Below are 18,805 nucleotides of genomic sequence, written 5' to 3'. Positions count from 1 at the left end.
GATTAGGGCAAAGGCCTCACCATCAGGTTGGTTTCACATGCCTTGCAGACTCCCAGATGTCAGTCCCGAACCAAAACTCGGAGAGTGTCTTGTACTCGGCTATCTTTGAAAGCTACACTGCGTCTTCAAAATGAAACTGAAACATATAATAAAGACACTTGAAAACTCTGCTGCCGTTTTCTTGTCGTCATTGCTTCTAGAATCGTATGCTACACAGCAGAGAATGGCCAGTATAAAGTGCATGGGGAAATTTTAATTTCTTTTCCTCTTTCTCTATGCTGAAAAATACTAGGTTTTCTTCCCAATCTTTCAGTTTATCCTAGCCCTTACATCACTTGCTGTGAAACAAAATACATGTTCACTAGGTAATATATATCTGGCGTTGCAGCAGATGCACCCGAACCAAGTCGCAGTGCTGACAACTTCATCCTTCCATCTTCTGTCACCCTGAGGAAGCGGCGAGCAACTAAGTACCTTTCACCTCTTGCCGTCTCGGAATACTCGCCGAAATGTCCAACAGAGTAAGTCAGAATGCTACATTTTTGGGCATGCAAGATGGGCAGTACTGCTGAATTAGTTTAGGTGGGTAGAATGTGTTCCTGAAATAGCAGAGGAAGCAGTGAATGGCTGGGAAGATGACTTGAATAAAAGGTAGCAGTGCCATTTCTAAACTACTGAAGCCATACAGTTAGACCTCAGTTTCACAAAGTTAAGTGGATTATAGTTTAATTATATGAAAAACTTCGTTGAAATGATAACACTTGACATTTGGAACTTGTGTAATGTTTGTTCAAGAGAGATGTCATTTGTGCCTCTGTGGACTAATTGCAGACAAAAGCTGAGAAAACGATCTGTTTCAGTTCCTCTGACAGATAAACTGGCATTATCTGGTAGAGCTAACGCCGAGTGTGCAATGCCAACAACCTGCGACAGGCTGTACAGTCAACGCCCGATTTTTTGGACTCCCCAGGGGCTGCGAAAACGTTCGAAAAATGGGCAGTCTGGAAAGGCGGTTGTTGGCTGTATTGTAGAAGGAAAACGGCCCTCCTCTAGCCACTATGGCAGTGCGCTTCTATTGTATAAATATTGGAGTAACTTTCAGAGCATTTTGAACAGAACAGGCTTCCTTTGAAGTTTTTCTTTTCCCATACTTTTTTCCTGAACTGAAATTGGGATATGAAGAGTTTACAGTTCTGACATTTTCAGTGTATTAAGCTCTATGAATCATACGCAACTCGGAGCCTCTCGGCAAGCGCTGAAAAACTTTTCCCTTCTTTATTTTTACGCACAAGTGTTAAATGCTGTTCAAATTCAGCGAAAATATATCGCGTACCTAGGCGTGCTCAAGACTGCGTGCATGCGTGAGATGCTGGAATCCAGAGGTTAGGGCAACAGAGGATTGAAATTATGTCGTGCAACCTATGACGATCAGCAAAATCCGCAAAGTGCGGACAAATTAGCAGATCTCTTTGGCGTGTGGCCCTCTGGGTCGTACTTATCGGCGACAAGGTAGCCTTGCTGCCTGCGGGATTATCTTACTGAGTTATGCCGAATGCTCGGTTGCAGTAGTCGAAAGTTAAAACCCCCCTCCCTGGGTTTTTTTCTTTCCTTTTTTTCCTTTTTTTTACATTCTCCAATGCACTACATGTGCAGACTTAGAGTGACGCCTGACACCGGCGAAAGATGCCGAGAGCGAGTGGGGCTATACTAATCCAAGTATAACCAAATTGGGAAGGCCCACTAAGCTTGAACAACGACACTCCCTCACCAGAACAAGAATCGGCCTCCCTGGTGCAGTATTTGGCCACAACCTTCCTAATGATCTCTTCAATTAACCAATGGCCCTCAGTCCCCAGTGGCTGCGGAGCACCTGACCAAGGCAGCGGTCAGACTTGCAACGCAGCAGAGGGTGCTAAGAATCAGAGTCCGGACAGGCCGCCAATGAAAACTGACCCTTGCAACGTTTGACACCCGAACCCTCTTGAGTGAGGCAAGCTTAGCAGGACTCTTCGAAGAACTGTCAGACATTGTTTGGGATATTATTGGCCTTAGTGAGATTAGAACTGGTGAGGCTTGCACATTGCTGAATAACTGCCATGTCCTCTGCTATAGAGGTCTCCCGGATAAGAAGCAATACGGGGTAGGATTCCTAGTTCATAAGGACATAGTGGGCAACATTGACAAATTCTACAGCATCAATGAGAGGGTAGCAGTAGTTGTAATCAAGCTCAATAAGAGGTACAGAATAAAGTAGTACAAAACTACGTTCCAACATCCAGTCACGACAATGAAGAAGTAGATCAGTTTTATGAAGATGTTGAATTAGCGATGAGAAAAGTGCAAACGTGGTATACAGTAGTAATGGGGGACTTCAATGCAAAAGTGGGGGAAAAGCAGGTGGGTGAACAGGCAATTGGCAACTACGGTGTCAATTCTAGAAACGCTAGAGGTGAGATGATGGTACAATTCGCAGAAAGGAATAAGCTGAGAATAATGAACACTTTTCTCAGGAAACGTAGCAACAGAAAATGGACCTGGAAATCCCTAATGGTGAAACAAGAAATGAAATTGATTTCATGTTTTCTGCTGATCCCAATATAGTGCTGGATGTTCAAGTAATAGATAGGGTAAAATGTAGTGATCATAGGTTAGTGAGGGCCAGGATTCACCTCAATTTGAACAGAGAAAGAGTAAAATTCGTCAAGAAAAAACAGGTCAACTTAGAGGCAGTAAGGGTAAAAGCAGACAAATTTAGGCTGGTACTTGCAAACAAATATGCAGCCTTAGAACAAAGAGATGATGATGACATAGAGGTAATGAATGAAGCGGTAACGAGGCTGGCTTCAGAGGCAGCAATTGAAGTGGGAGACAAGGCACCAAGGCAACCAGTAGGCAAGCTCTCACAAGTAACAAAGGACCTAACAAAGAAACGACAAAAAATGAAAGTGTTCAACTTAAGAGATAAGGCAGAATTCACAGAACTGTCAAAATTGATCAACAAGGTGAAAATAAGTGATATTAAAGATTATAACGCTATAGACTGAAGAAGCTGTTAGAAATGGACGCAGCCTGAAATCAGCGAGAAGGAAACTTGGTGTAGGACAAACCAAGATGTATGCACTGAAATATAAGCAGGGCAATATCATCGGCAATCTCTAAGATATAATAAAAGCAGGGGAAGAATTCTTTACTGACGCGTACAGTACCCAGAGGACTCAGGATAACTCCATTCGAAACAATAATGAACAATATACAGAAACTCCTCCTATAACTAGAGATGAGGTCAGAAGGGCCTTGCAAGGCATGAAATGGGAAATAAGTCTATTTAATCAAATATGGAGGAGACTGTCACGAGGATCCCATCTTCGTCGCCAGTGTCACGATCTACCCCGGGCTCGTCAACAAGGGTCTTGTGGCACCCTCCGTTAGACGGACGCACCGTAGGTACTCGTCGCCATCCTTGTCGCCAGTGTCACGATCCACCCCGGGTCGTGAACAAGGGAGGGCTTGTGGCACCCTCCGATAGACGGACGCTCCGCAGCGTGGTGGTGCTGAACGATGACTGATCGGCGAGCAGCCGTGCTCGTCGGTGTTTATTGTGGTGCGGTGACTAATGTTGCCTGCCAAGCTTTAGCAGGTCTCCGAGCTTGGCAGGCGAACCAAGATTATGTTCGAGGGAGCGTCACATACTTGCTACAGAGACGCAATTCTAGGAAAACTGGCGGCTCTCTATACGAAGTGTCTATCGACTGCAAGGATTCCAGAAAACTGGAAGAATGCAAACATACTAATCCACAAAAAGGCCGACACTAAAAGAGCTGAAAAATTATAAGCCCATTAGCTTACTCCCAGTATTATATAAAATATTTACCAAAATAATCTCCAATAGAATAAGGACAACATTTGACTTCAGTCAACCAAGGGAGCTTCAGGAAAGGCTACTCTACAATGGATCACATCAATGTCATTAATCTGGTTATCGAGAAATCTACAGAGTAGAATAAGCCTCTCTATATGGTTTTCATAGATTATGAAAAAGCATTTCATTCAGTAGGGATACCAGCAGTCAGAGGCATTGCACGATCAAGTAGTACAGACCGCTTACGTAAATACCGTGGAAAATATCTACAGAGATTCCACAGCCACCTTAATTCTACACAAGAAAAGTAAGAAGATACCTATAAAGAAATGGGTCAGACAAGGAGACACAATCTCTCCAATGCTATTCACTGCATGCTTGGAAGCAGTATTCAAGCTATTAAACTGGGAAGGTTTAGGAGTAAGGATTGAAAAGGAACACAAAAGTTGGAGAGGGAGGCAGTAGAGGGAGAGTGTGATTAGGGTGGACATGGAGGAAGAAAAAATTGAGACCATTCACAAGGATTGACATGAAGTAGTAATGACCCAATGTGTGATTGCCACGTCAGAGCACGCAGTAGGTTTTAGTACTCCAGCTCTGCAGGGCAGCAGTGCAGGTGAATGGGTGTGCGTCGATTTAAAACTCCTGCGAACCAAACACTATGGGCCAATATGTGGTCTCTCGGGGGTCACATGTTAGCTCTATACTGCAAGTTAAAAAGCAAGGGAAATGGTTTGACGGTGAGTTTGCTTGCCAAGACTTGCTGTCTCACGTAATGCCATCTCCTAGTTGTCTGCCTCCATGGGGGTGGCCTCTTTTCGGCTCCCCCGGCCCTGGGCAGCGAGTGCAACATGTGGGTAAAGTGCGGAAGTGATTTGCCGGCTCTGCAGGGCTTGGGAAAACAGTTGCTCATGCTCTGCACTCTATAAGTATGATTTCAACATTCTCGCGCTGCTTTTGTTACTGTCTAGAAAATGATTAATTTAACTAGTTGATTAAATCGATTAAATGACAGATAGACATCAATGACAGTCATTTTGTGGCACGCTTTTAGTCAAATAATCGATTAATCGTTCATTGATATTACCATCCCTAGGTATCCCTTCATATTACATGAATACAGAATTTTTTGCTGCTTGCAATTATCATAAGCTTTGCGAGCCAACTGAACCACCGCAGTACTACTTAATACTGAAACTACCATACTGAGAACATGGGTAACGAGAAGTGTAGTGAAAACAACTTTTTGGTCACCCATGGCGCCCTCAAGGGTAGTGTCAATGAGTTCTCTTTTCAGGGCTAAAATAGAAGTAGACAAATAATGTTCATTTTACAGTGCAGCGTAATTTATGTGGGTGAGTATTGACAATTATAACCAGGTGGTATGATGTCATCGGGCCAGTACCTGATGTCCCTTGTTGAATTGCAAATTGTGCCTTATTGACCTTTTTTGCGGCGATCCCTTGGGCACTGGCCATGTTTGTGGTGATGCGTCTATTGCTTGCCTCAACTGCCTCCGGTGCCTCCCCATTTACAGTGGATGTGTATGACACCAGTGCGGCTTAGCATACCTGTGTTTCAGGAAATATCAGACAGTGACTGGGTGGATGACATAGAACTTTGGCCACAGCTTCAGAGAACATGTAAAAGTGCTTTGGAAGCTGATTAAGCTATGTCCAACTGGCACGAGCAGCGTATATGGTGCTTGTCTTAAAAGCGAGGCTATGTATTCCAAGCTATCCCAGCTTTTCGCTCATGAATGGTATCAGGATTAGTGTTCTTCAGGATTAGGTTCTTCAGGATTAGCCTCTTCAGGATTAGCTAATCAGCTTTGGAAGCTGATTAAGCTATGTCCAACTGGCACGAGCAGTGTATATAGTGCTTGTCTTAAAAGCGAGGCTATGTATTCCAAGCTATCCCAGCTTTTCGCTCATGAATGGTATCAGGATTAGTGTTCTTCAGGATTAGGCTCTTCGTTCTTTATTTGGCAAATATTTTGAAGGAGTGGCTTGTCGCATTTCTGACTCGGTAAATTTTCTTGGCGCATTCACTGTCCGATTATTTCTGCCTATTCGCTTGCGGGTGTGCTCAGCTCCGATAGGTTTGTTTATGCTGCACACAAGGCCTGGAACGTAGCCGTTTTGTACACAGTAATACCTTGTAGCAAAAATGTATTATTGCTAGTAACTCGCTTACACTTGTGGACCATCACAAAACATTCCGCTTCAACCATTCGTGTGCTATTGGTGTAGCCCATCATTTATTGACGCGTTGGTGATCATGAGCATAAGATTTCATGCCAGTTGGGGTAGATACGTTTAGATACTGTGTGTGAAACATCTGACAGGAAGCGGTGCTACTCCCTTTCTCATTAAGGAGTGGTACTCGCTATTGCTGACGTTCCAGGGCTGAAACGCTTTGAAGGTTTGCAATACTACACTGGTGGATGAGCAAATTTCTGTATCCTCGAAGAAAGCCACACATCTCAAAGTACTGTAACACATACGGACAGTTGCAGCAACCGTCCGCGAACTTTGCTACACAGATTCATTCCATTCCTTAATATTCCACTCACTATTTTTGCAGCTAACTACTACACGTCTTCAATCCACGCGATTCAGACGAGCATAATTGGAGCACAGGGTGTGAGCAAAAACTCAGTTCCATTTCTGACAGCTGATCGCACTGAAGCAAGATGGAAGCAGTAATTGTTTCGTTGTCATGTGCTGTCGCTGAGGCGACGTGCAGCAGGCTGCTGGAAGCGCCTTCTCATTTTTCTAGAACAAACTGCTCCACGAGAAGGGTGAATACTTACTTCACTTCCTCATTTATTGATGCTCTGTTCTTGGTAACATTGACGCCTTGGAAGTTTTTGAGCATTAAACCTTCAGTTCAGCTTAACGTATTTTGGGTTATATGTGACAACCGCTGTACAAGGGTGCCATTACATTCTCATCATGACCGTGGTGTGCTTCTTGTCCTGCTGGCAATACACTGTGAATGCTGCTTCCTGTCTGTACAAGCTGCATTGAGACACTATTTTTTGTAGGATGTTAGGAGAGATACAGCAGAAATGTTTTGTCTGAGGAGATTCTCATGAATTCTTAAATTGTAATCTGACTACAGTGCAAACTCGCTGAAGTGGTGCCCCGGTCAACACTGCAGTGTCTGCATTGCAGGCGTGTGGAACTAAGCCCCGAGCAGGCCACACAGGATGAGCTGGAAGAGCCTAAGCTGGAAGAGTCTAAGGGCCCCGGGAACAATGCGTCTAATAGTGGCCAAGCGCCGACTGTACCGAAGTTTCCGAGCCCGGACATCTCAGCTTATCGACGTCTCATTCGGGAGGATAACGCCAAATTCTACGATGTCTACATGGGCTCACCATCCCCGTCGGTTGACTCTCCCGCAAGCACAGGTGAGCATGCAAGACGCCATCAACTGTGTTGGACGTTTTAGTATGTTAAAGGCAGCGAGAGAGTCTTAGCATTAAGCAAGGGCAGAATGACAGTAAGTGTCGTCATTTTGATGTGCTTTTGTTCCACGTTTTGAAGGGTGTCTTGTGCCGAAATTATATAATGTCCAGAAAACTTGATATTGACATGTCTACTTGTTTATCTTCATCGGGAGACCATGTTTCACTGCCTAACAAATCTTATCGCACAGCGCAGGACATGCCTGCATGTATCGGAAGTTTCTGGAATGTTCTCAATGGTTCCATCCACTGTCTGTCAGCGAATCTTGTGTAATCTGATTGCATGTGTACGCGACACAAATAGTGTAGAACTTTGTGGAAGGCACACGGGTCCTAGCAGTTACTCTGGAACATTCGACAACTGATGTATAAAAGCATACATGCTTGACCCGCTGATCAGATTTTGACTATCGCCGACTGCGTTCGCCGCTGACGCTGTTCTTTAAGCTTAGCCTGTTTTTGTAGGCACAGGTTCGCCCAATAAAGGTTAATTTCGTCTTTCACAGTATTGGTACTGTGTTCTTTAACTGTCACTACCATGTGACAATATCCTCGAGCGTCATGCACATGGGCACAAAACAAACACAGTGGTTTAACGTGCCTATAAAGTCAATTTCCATTAACTTGACCCTGATGGCACCGATAAAATTAGCTGAATTATCCATTGAGTCGAATTAAACAGGAGACATCTGAGCATTACTGGCTCCTCTATGAAGTATTGATACTCTCCGGTAGCACCACCATTTCAGAGTTTTGGTGCAAACACAATTGAAACAGCGGCTCATCTTTCAACTATGAACACTCAAGTGAGCGCAGTGTATGCAGTAAAATTGTCTTTAAAATACCTTCTGAACAAGGGCATGGCTAGAGCTGTAGAGCAAACATAAAAATTTAGTCATGCCGTCATGTTCCTGATATATAATTTCTCATCTTTATTGGTCGTGCCGCACTTAAGTTTTCATTATAAGTCGACCCCCGACTTCGAATTCTGAAATGGAAAAAATGTGTGCCTTACAATTATCTAAACATGGTATGTTTGCATTATACGTGCCTTCCACAATACAGTAAACTCTCAGTTGTACGAACGTCGGTTTATCGAATATTTCAGAATAATGAACTTTTTAAAAATTCCCGGCAGTTTTCTTAGGTACTATGCAAGAATGTTTCACTTAAACGAATTTCGGAACAGTCAATATTTCAGTTTAACGAACTTGCTCAGAGTACCAAGGCTTATTTTTAAGATCAGAACCGATGCCCGCCCTCATCAAACTGCCGCTCCAGCGGCAATGTAACGTCGCTGGTGCTACAGCGCCCCTGGGGCAGAACGGCAGCGCGGAAAGCGAACGGCAATGGGGCATGGCCTCCGAGATCGCCCGCACAAAACGAGCAAGCATGTAATCTCGGAGGGCATGAACAAAGTAACATCGCTGGCGCTTACAACGCTGCCAGAGCAAAGCGATGATCTGTCACACCACAAACAACGTGGTGTGTTTTTTTCCAACCAGCTAGTCGTGGCCACCATTACTAGGTTACCTCCAGTAGTAATCTAGTAACGGTGGTCGTGGCACGGTCGTCATCTTTCTTTCGAAGACGACAAGGAAGAGGCAACTGCCAAGCCAGTTTCAAGCCCTATAACTCTAGCTGAGGTTGTAGGGTACATTGGAAAGTTGAGACTTTGTGTCTCAACAGCAAGCTGTGCCAGAAGAAGTGTACAAAAACATTGACTCTTTGGACAGTTTTGTTACTTCCTGTGCTTTAAAAGTACAAGTGCAGAAGAAGATTACAGATTTTTTTTCTTAGTGAGAAAGGCAGCGTTATAACTGTTATGAACCTTATACTTGTTGATATGGAAAAATTCTATTTCACACATTTCTATCACTATGGATGCCATGTCTTTTGCTCCATGAATTGCACTTCAAACTTTTGACTCTGTATGCCGTGTCTGATGTTGGTCTAGTGAATATTCAGTTTAGTGAACTTTCAGTTAAGTGAACTATTTCCTTCAGTCCCTTGAAGTTCACTGAAGTGGGAGTTCACTGTACGTAAACGTACAGTCAAAACTCGACATAATGAACCTTGATTTAACTATATTCACGATGCCGTTGTGTTCCTGATATATAATTTGTCTCATCTTCATTGGCAGTGCCGCACTTTAGTTTTCAATGTAAGTCGACCCCCCACTTTGGATTCTGAAATGAAAGAAATGTGTGCTCTTACAATGATGTAAATACAGTGTTTTCATTGTATGTGCCTTTCACAATACGTAAATATAGTCAAAACTCAATATAATGTGCCTTGATTTAACTAAATTTACGATGCAACAAACTATTTTAATTGCGTTATCTTAGTTCCAATAACTATGCGGGTCACGCTTCATATGGAGGTAACCTGCGGCAAGTGCAAAAATTAAGCCGTGACAATGGGTGCCTTGACACACATTATGTTCCCATGTGTTTACTTAAGTGGCTGTCACTTAATCTCAAGTTTGCGAGCCACAGTGCAAAGTGTTCGCTTGTGTTGTGACAGTGAGTTTGTAGTCAAGGGAGATCTATGCATGTTCGCCTGAGGGTGCCCAACACTGGTAAAACTACAAACCTTATTTCATGTAGTTGTCGCTTTGCTATCATCACTATAAATGCTCCGCCTTTCTGGCAAAACACTTTTTGTTTTTGATGAGGACGAATATCTTCTTACAAATTCTTGTTAGTGCCATCCAGTCACTGCTGAGGGCACTAAGTGTGATCAGCGGAGGCACGCAAGATTTATGGTGTCATGTGACGCAACACTTGCAAGTATCTGATGCCTTGAGCCATGCTGATGCATTGCACTGGCACAATCCACACCGCACGCATTGGCGTTCATAACCACACTATTATGGCCCAACCCTCCTTACATTTGTAAGTGCTTATTGACAAGATATCTACCACGAATGCTCTGTATATTTCAAGTTTTTACTGCAGAAACTTTAACACCTATAATATAACGAAATACACAATTAAAGTTTTTCGCTGCACTTCTAACTTCATTATATCGAAGTTTGACTTTATGCGGAAAATGTGATTCTGTGTTCAGCCATATTGTGTAGAGTATCCTAACTACTGTTGTTTTTCTACGCATTATACGGTATGTGTTGACGTAGTGGTTTATGGTTTCACTATTCCGAAGTGTGCTGTTCTTCAATTGTCCTGCAGTGCATGTGGTTGCCACCTTAGGTGCTACGTGTCTTGTCAGGTACAGTGGACTCTCGTTAAACGGAACCTCAAGGGACCGGGGAAATATGTTCCGTTTATCAGGAGTTTCGTTTAGCGAGAGGAGGTTCAGGATTTCGCAATCCGTTCCAGACTGCTTGGTCCCGACGAGACAGGCGTGCGCGCAATTGGCAGTCTCCGCTGAAGCGGATCTCAGGTGCAAAATCTAGGTATTAAAGAGGACTGTATGCTACGGGCACAAACTTTATTGCACAAAAGCGGTAAGCAATGAACTTTTTTTTCAGAGCACTACTAAAATTTTTTAAAAAATCTCAATAGTCCACTTATTCCGTGGAAATCAGCGGGAACTGCGATTTATTGGCTTGTGAAAAAGGACTTTATGTTTGCTTGTTTGAGCTCTCGCAACCGTTTTCTTTGAATGGCACCACTCATACTAGACAGGCTGCTCAAAAACAGCTCAGAACCTTCTTCTCGTTGGAAGAAACTCTTCAGCATTTGGACTGCCGATTCCGCCTGCGCAGGTGTCACCACAGGATCAGAGTCGGCAGTCTCGTGTTCGACTTCTTCATCCTCGTCTTCGCTTTCATCGGGGGGACAGACATCAGCTACAATGCTCTGCACGGTATTTTCCGGACATGTTGCTACATCACTGTGAATTTGAACATACAGACAGTGATGCGTACCGCGATGGGGCTCTGCGTGAACGTGAAGTTGCGGTTTCGAGTCTATTTTCGGTTCCGTTTATACGGTGGTCAGAAAATTCGAGTTCCGATTAACGGGATTTTTTTTACATTGCCTTAATACAAAACCAACCAACTGCGAGGCGTTTGTTCCGTTTAAGCGTTGATTCCGTTTAACCGATTTCCGTTTATCGAGATTCTACTGTATATTGATTGCCTTTAGCCTTATAACCGAGCATTCATATTGGTCGCACAGGACAGATGACTAAATGTATTTCATTGTCCAACGTGGCGGCAATGCCAACATCGCAAGTGCAGTGCGACAGTTTCTAGGAAGAACCATTTCTGTGAAAGTTAAATTGCTTGTGGCACTTCTCTCAGGTGCTGCTTTCTTTCTTTTCTGATTTTGCAGCATCAGCGGCATCACTTGAAAACAATGTTGCCTCTTCACCAGCTGCCGCAACTCCTTCCGCATCTACTTCATCGACGCTGGCCGCTGCCTTTGCTGGGCTGTTTCCACAGCCGACACCCAGTTCAATCTCCAGGCCAATGCCGCATTTACAGCGCCGCCTCAGCACCGTCTTGGAGTGCACTGAAACAAGCGTCAAAGGGAGCTTGACAACTGCGCTTGTGAGCTGGCATTGAAGATGTAGATTCTTTTGGCTCTTGATGGGCCTGGGAGCCAATCCATGGCCCACACTACTAAAACGAACTATTTACTTTGTTACACCTTATGACTGGCAGCTTACTGCTATTTCTGAAACGTGTAGTTATTGAATTCTTCAGGTAATTACATGACATATGGGGCAGAAAATTGCAACTTAAGAAGCTTCAATAAGAGGAAGCTTTAGCTCGGGTACTCCTATCTAAATACAACTTGGATTTCATTTTTCTCGGCGACCACTGCACCAAACTTGACGAGGTTTGTTGCACTTAAAAGAAAAACTTAAAATCGAGTGACTGTTGGTTTCAAATTTTTGATTTAGGTTGTCAATTTTTAACTAAAAATTGGCAAACATTGCAAATTTTCAGAAAACGAAACTATGAAGTTTACAACTTTGTAACTCTGCAATGAAAAATGATATCACAATTCTGTGAATTGCATCTCATAGTATATCTGAAGCAGACAAAATTGATATGTTACACATGAATCTCAAAAAATTTAGTAATGTGTAAATACACCTTTTGCAAAACCCTTGTATCCAACGTAACAATATCACGTAAAATATAAATTGACAAAATGAATTTGTCTGCTTTGAATGATCTAATGGATGTCGTTTACAGAACCTCGATATCTGGTGTTGACTGAGAGCTATTAGTTCGTAAACCTTGTGCTATATTTTTGAAACCTCCGAATTTTAGGAAATATTTTTTTTTTAAATTCAGGCCCTAAATCAAAATTCTACTTCCAACAGTGACTAGAATTTAACTTTCCCTTTCAAGTGCAACAAATTTCATTAAAATTGGTCCAGGGGTTATCTCAGGAAACGTTTTTGCGTTTCACATGTGTTTGATAGGCAGTGTCAGAGTTGGGCCGGAGCTAAAGCTTCCTCTTAAGGATAGCACACTGGGAAACAGAACTGAATTGTTAGATGTAACATTAAGAGACAGGAAGACAGCAGTGGTGGTCTAGAGAGCAAAGAGGGAGTAGGCAATAGTCTAGGTGACATCAAGAGGAAGACATGATGCCGAGCAGGTCATATAATGCATCAGGCGGATAACTTGTGGCCAATCCACTTGCCACAAAAAGTAGCGATTGGCGTCATATCAAGCTGGAGCATTGTGTCCTTATGCACGAAAATGTGCAAGAAAAGTGGCTCCAGTGCATTGGGCTGCTGGTATCTAATCGGCGCCTGCACCTGCGCATTTGCAGCCATCACTTCAATTCTGAAGATTAGTACTACATTAAAGAGTTTTAGCATGTTCGTTATTCGGGCAAACGCAAGTGGAAAGGGATTGGGCATTTTACTGGATGAACGGAGGCACAAGTGTGACTGGCCTGCACGGTGCAGCCAGTTGGTGGCACAGAGCTCAACCGGACAGAGCGAATATAGCAGTAACCAAGTGTGTTCTACTTTTCTGCTGCTGTAACTTTTCGGCAGGAGCATAATCATGAGCATGTATGGTTAAAATGTTTTACGATTGGTAAAGCAATGTTAGCTCTGTGTGACAGGTTAAGCTCTCGGCCACCAGGTAGTTGCACCGTGCAGGCCGCTCAGGTCACTGATGTTTACGCTAAAGCCTCATCAGAGCAGTATTAGTATAGAGGGGGCTTGTCAAAATGCCCAGCTCACCCATGGTTGCCGGAAGGCGAGACATGCTCGGCGTTGTTACGGAACACTGGTAACGCATGCTGCTTGGATAGCTCTCACTGGGGATCGACGGCCGGGTGGCTAGCAGAGAAGTTGGAGAGGCTTTGCACGCCGGCTCCATGAATTGGAAATAGATGACACATCACATCATGACACAAAACCACTGAAGGCAGAGCATACCCCCGATCATTTTGCAAATGAGTTGAGGGGAAAAGGCATTGTTAGGGAGAAGGGTTACTTGAAGTCGTCCAGTCTTCTTAATGCGAGATGCTTCATTTAAATTGTGACCTGAATGTTTTACTCTAGCTGGGCCCTATGCATCTACAAAATTTGTGAAGACTGTTTCAGGGATCCTTTGACTGAAAATTGCCAATAATAGTATTACCGTGTATCGGGAGATTATTCTGGCGATCACAAAACGAGCCAATAACTGTTGGTAGGCATCGCGATTTGCGATGACGCTGCATGGCGACATTGCAGAAGCGAGAGCAAGCAATTTATCACTGTTTTTAATATAAGATTTTAAATTCCTTGCTGTGTGCAGTGAAACAATATTCGACTCACATGTTCATGGGAGCCTCTTCTACAGATAGGCAATGTTTTCTTACTATGTTCAGAAAGTGTTTAAGGGCCATTGAAATGCTAGCTCATTCAAGAGTGTCATAAAAATGTTGACGTTAGGTGTGTAGTACTAGCAAAAGGACAGCTCTGAATGCATGCGTCTTTTGTGCTTGCAGTGGCCACCTCTTGGAGAAATTGAAGAGAGTCTTATTGCCAATGCAAGGCAGCCAACATTGATTGATGGAAATTTCAGTGCAGCCTCACCATCTATGGCGGTGTGCTTGGAAGAGGAGGTGGTAAGTTGCATTCGTTTGTCCGGAAGTTTTGCAGGCTTACTAGGTGGTAGCATTGCACTGGCACTTGTTCAGACTGAGTGTTTTATTTTACGTGATAAAAAATTTTAGAAAGTTGCGTGTGGCAGTTAGCATAATTGTAGTCCTTGAGCTGGATGACTCGGAGACAGACATTGCTCACATAAGAAATTAAAATGTGTAATCTACTGATTAGCTAATCCCTAATCAAGCTTTTAATTACCGTATTTACTTGCATAATGAACACACCCCCAACTTTTTTACTGTGCAGTCCCACGATCGAACATCCAAGCTGTAGTTTTTCGGAGAGAATATACTCTTTGACTTGCACATGTGTTTAAGGAAAACGCCTTTAATGCTTAACGCATCCTTTCCGCCAGAGCTGGTGCAAAAGCACCTCGCAGATTCGAGAGAGAAATCACTCAACTGGATCTCTGCAACTTGCGCAATTCACGTACATTACGCTGACGTAATAGGAGAGCGTGCATGCGGGATGCATGGCTGGGCGTTGCGCACTGGAGAGTAAGTGAAGAAGGGACTGCCAGCACTTGATCGGCCTAGTGGTCATAGTCAGGCATAGTGCCAAATTCGTGCGTCTGGGGCTCACATTTCTGCCTGCCTTGTTATACACCTGCTGCGGGACAGTTTATCTGCTCACAAAACGGGAACACTGATCAGACAGCGATAAACTGAGGAAAGAGGCGCATGCAGTGTGCTTGTCAAAACAGGTGCGCGCTTCAACGTGATGCTTGCAATAATGGCAGACAGCTGGAAGCAGCTGCGAGAATGAGCTGGGGTGTGATCGGAAATTGTTGTAGCGTGCATTCAGTTTTAGTGCGCATGAATGGCCTAGGCCACAGTGACTTTGTGCAACTGACGCTTTGGTTCTTTATTCTATGGTGGAACCAGAATGTGGATGAAGCAGCCAGCGACCTGAATGGCAGGTCTGGTGGTTCCAATGTGGAGTGCAGTTACGGTTTGCAAATAGTGTACATGTATTTTTACTGGAAAGATAAGTTATCTTATGCATTTTCTATATATCGTTAGTCTTACTTTTCAGTTTTTGCCGTTTTGAAAAGGTCTCCATCAAATTTGCAATGCATAATGAATGCACCCCTCAACTTTGCTTCAGTATATTGGGGAAAAAAAGTGCGTTCATTACGTGGATATATACAGTAGTTACTTCATTGCACATATTGGTTTTGAATTGTAGCTGGTGAGCTTGCAAGATTTGTCCACTTGGAACGAATTCTGAGGGTGGCATGGGTTTTGAGATATGCAGCATCACACTTCCTGTTAAAATGCACTGTTCCACTTTTATAACAAAACATCGTGTTATGCATTGAAGCACAAAAATGACACCCACGTGTTTCAACACACACTTCGGGAATTAATGCTGCACAAACAGTTAGACATTAATATAACGAAGTCGGTAAAATCGGCAGTTTTGTTCATTATACCAAAATTTTATTAGATTGAGGTTTGATCTTTTATGCAAACGCGTGCAGTTGCCGATAAATTTCTTACACTGAAGGGGCTGCAAAATTTTCCGAATTATAGGGCAATTGGAAAAAGCAAATGTGAAGGAGAAAGTAAATTCATTTTGTTGAATTTGAAAGTGTGACGACAGAATGGTTTCATGCCGTGTGGGTGATATCCTTACATCCTCAGTACAAAACGAAGCCAGCCATGCTTTCGTGTCTGTTTTGCCCTTGCAGCTGATGATGTAGGTCGCTTGCAGCAGGACGACGCTATCATCAAAAGTGCTTGCAGCGGGGAGCAAATGCTTAGCCTTCCTTTCGCCTCAACTTGTCTCCGAAACTCGAGATTACGCAACCTCCAGTACCAAACATGCAGAAGGACGGCACACATAAAGCCACGCCCTCTCGGCATGCTCACTTTTTTATATGCAGCAAATTACCTCTAAAACGGGGAGCACGCGCGCTGTGTATTAGCTTAGATGGGCTGACAGCCATGAACAGCCAGGCCATGCTAGAAACTGAGATGTGTCAACCTCCCTCCCCCATACGCTTGACTGTTACCACAAGCTAGCTCCCCACCTATCCTCCACCTTGCTCGTACAGGTCACTCTTGCATACTTTCACTGCAGTAGGATCTTATCGCGCTTGGACTTTGTATACCACGTGACGCTGCTTTACTTCGGTGGTCGATTTTGTTTGTGCGGCTTGTGATATGAGACGTGTGTTCGCAGGCAGCTGCTTGTAATTCAACGATTTGACCAACTGCATCCATGAAAGTTTCCATTTCTTGTCTCTGTATTCCTTCGTGGTAGCAGTAAAATTTCGTTATGTTGAAATCGTATATAGCACTTCGTTATATTGATGTTCTAAATATCTGGCATTCTAGCAACAAAAATTTACATGTTATATATATTGAGAATTTTGCTACACACTAGAACTTGGTTATATTGAAGTTGAAGGGGAGCTGAAGTTGCTTCGTTACACACATTATTGCCATCTACCGCAATATATGCCCAATGGTGTGTACATTTGTAAAGATGGAAATGAGAAGATGAAATTTGAAAGAACAAGAAATTTGAATAAAACAACAAAAGGGGTGGGCAACACGCAAGTTAACATATGACATGGCTGCTTTTAGATAACTGCCTTCTGTTCCAGTGTTGTGATCTTTCATGTCATCTTTCCACTTGGCTTATTGCAGGCGAGCAGCATGTGCACACAACACAGGGCTCCTCTGTGAGGAGTCAAACTTGGCTCGGCTAGCTCATAGCCTCCGAGATTGCATTACAACTGGAGCAATCTCGGAGGCCATGCCCGGCTGCCAGCCCGCACGGTGTGCTGCAGACAGAAGTGAATGCATGGCCTGGGCGTGACCCCTGATATTGCGCCGGGGAGATGTCAGATGCCAGGTCTAGCTGCGGTTGCCTGTGACGCCTGCCACAGAGAAAGAAGTGAATGTGCTAATCTTTTGCACAACCCTGCTTCACCGTGCAACATGATGGTACTCGCGCAGGCTTGTGCATGACCCCAAAATTGTGTCGGGGTGATTGTGTAGGTGATGCCCAGCTGTGCCGCGCAGTAGAAGTGAATGCCCTTGTCTTTTGCATCAACGTGCTTAGCTTCGCAGTATGATGCGGCTCGTGCACCCAGGCTCTCACAAGAGAGGTTAGTGAAGAAGTGCGGTAGTGAGCTGCTGCTTGTGTACAGCTATGTGCGACGGTGCGAAAGACCAGTGTTGCTCGACGGCGTTTTCGACGTGGGGACAGAGGGATTTTAATTTGCCATGCCGAAGGAGTGCCGAACCTCGCGGAAAGCAATGTATTCGGTGCGCAGTGGTTGGGTATTATTTGGTTTCAGAGAAGTTCATTATATCTGGGACAATTTCACTTCACTCATACAAGGTTTCAAATACATGGATCTCTAGATGGGTACTTCAAAGTGAATTTCATTTACCTTGTTATATCCTGTTTTGTTATAACAAGGTTCGAATATGTTGAAGTCAATTATGTCGAGGTTTAACTATAGTTGGGTTTTAGTGCATCAATGTCTGTTCATGTGTTGCATTGTGTTTTGGGTTGTTGTCCAGGGGTTCGTACGATACTGCTCTTTTTGCACTGTTCTTATATCTGCCCCTTCTCTCTTGCAGGAACAGGACTCACAAAAGCTGCTCTCGGATTCACTGGCTTCGTTTATGAAACACGAGCAGAGCATCTTGCTAGCTGAGAACGGTATTGACACTCCCAAGAGCACTTCGTGAGTGCACGCCAAATAGGAAGAGTGGAATGTCTACTACTCTGTGATATTTTACTTTGTTTTTAATGTTTCCTATATTTTAATTTCTGACAAGCATGCTGGTAAAGCATCAAACAGCGCAAGGGCTAGTGTGAAGCACATGTAAGACAAAGTAACAGTCAACGAGCACAAGTGCTGTAGCCCAAGTACAATGAAACTTGCCAACTAGACCAGCCCATTGTGCTTATAAGGTACGGTACAGTTAATGTAAATTTGTCACATTTGGGCACCCCAATAATGTGCCAGCTGTATATTGAATAAAGCGTCGAAAAATCATTGTCACCGACTCAGTAAAAGACTTGTTCATTTTTGTTGCTACTCTGTAATGCTGCGATGTTGCTTTGATCGCCCCCTAAAAAGAAGCCAGAAACACAACTGTGCCAACAGTAGCCTGCCGAAGAAGTGTCTGCTCTCTCGCATTTTACTGGCTTCAGGATGAAATGACAAGTTTAGTATTATGTTCAGTCGAAGCGCGAGCAATAAGCGTTCTATTATTAGTCCGTATGATGCCTTCATTTTTATTTCCAATGTGCAGGCCTGCATTTCCATCAATTCAAAATTTTAGCATAGGCATATCCTGCCTATGTCTTATGACCTTGCACTATATTATTAAGCAAAGATTTTTCAA

General features: G+C 43.6%; 1 protein-coding gene across 7 annotated transcripts in view; it reads left to right on the top strand.

Annotated features, from left to right (window-relative positions):
- Positions 1 to 18,463, top strand: part of LOC135899726 (uncharacterized) — an 80,844-nt gene extending 62,381 nt beyond the window's left edge. For 6 of the 7 annotated variants that reach the window (XM_065429045.2, XM_065429047.2, XM_065429050.1 and 3 more), the window contains 5 exons: positions 389 to 521; positions 7,039 to 7,274; positions 11,633 to 11,850; positions 14,270 to 14,389; positions 18,032 to 18,463. In XM_065429045.2, coding sequence (XP_065285117.1) covers positions 389 to 521; positions 7,039 to 7,274; positions 11,633 to 11,850; positions 14,270 to 14,389; positions 18,032 to 18,142 — 818 coding nt within the window. In that variant the 3' untranslated portion in view covers positions 18,143 to 18,463. The remainder of the gene's footprint in view (positions 1 to 388; positions 522 to 7,038; positions 7,275 to 11,632; positions 11,851 to 14,269; positions 14,390 to 18,031) is intronic. The other variant, XM_065429044.2, reaches the window with a different exon arrangement.
- The last annotated feature ends 342 nt before the right edge of the window (positions 18,464 to 18,805 follow it).

The sequence above is a fragment of the Dermacentor albipictus genome, chromosome 5 (genome assembly GCF_038994185.2).
Source record: "Dermacentor albipictus isolate Rhodes 1998 colony chromosome 5, USDA_Dalb.pri_finalv2, whole genome shotgun sequence".
Taxonomy (NCBI): Eukaryota; Metazoa; Arthropoda; class Arachnida; order Ixodida; family Ixodidae; genus Dermacentor; species Dermacentor albipictus.
The sequence above is the reverse complement of the archived record's forward strand: the minus strand, read 5'-3'. Positions and strand labels throughout refer to the sequence as shown.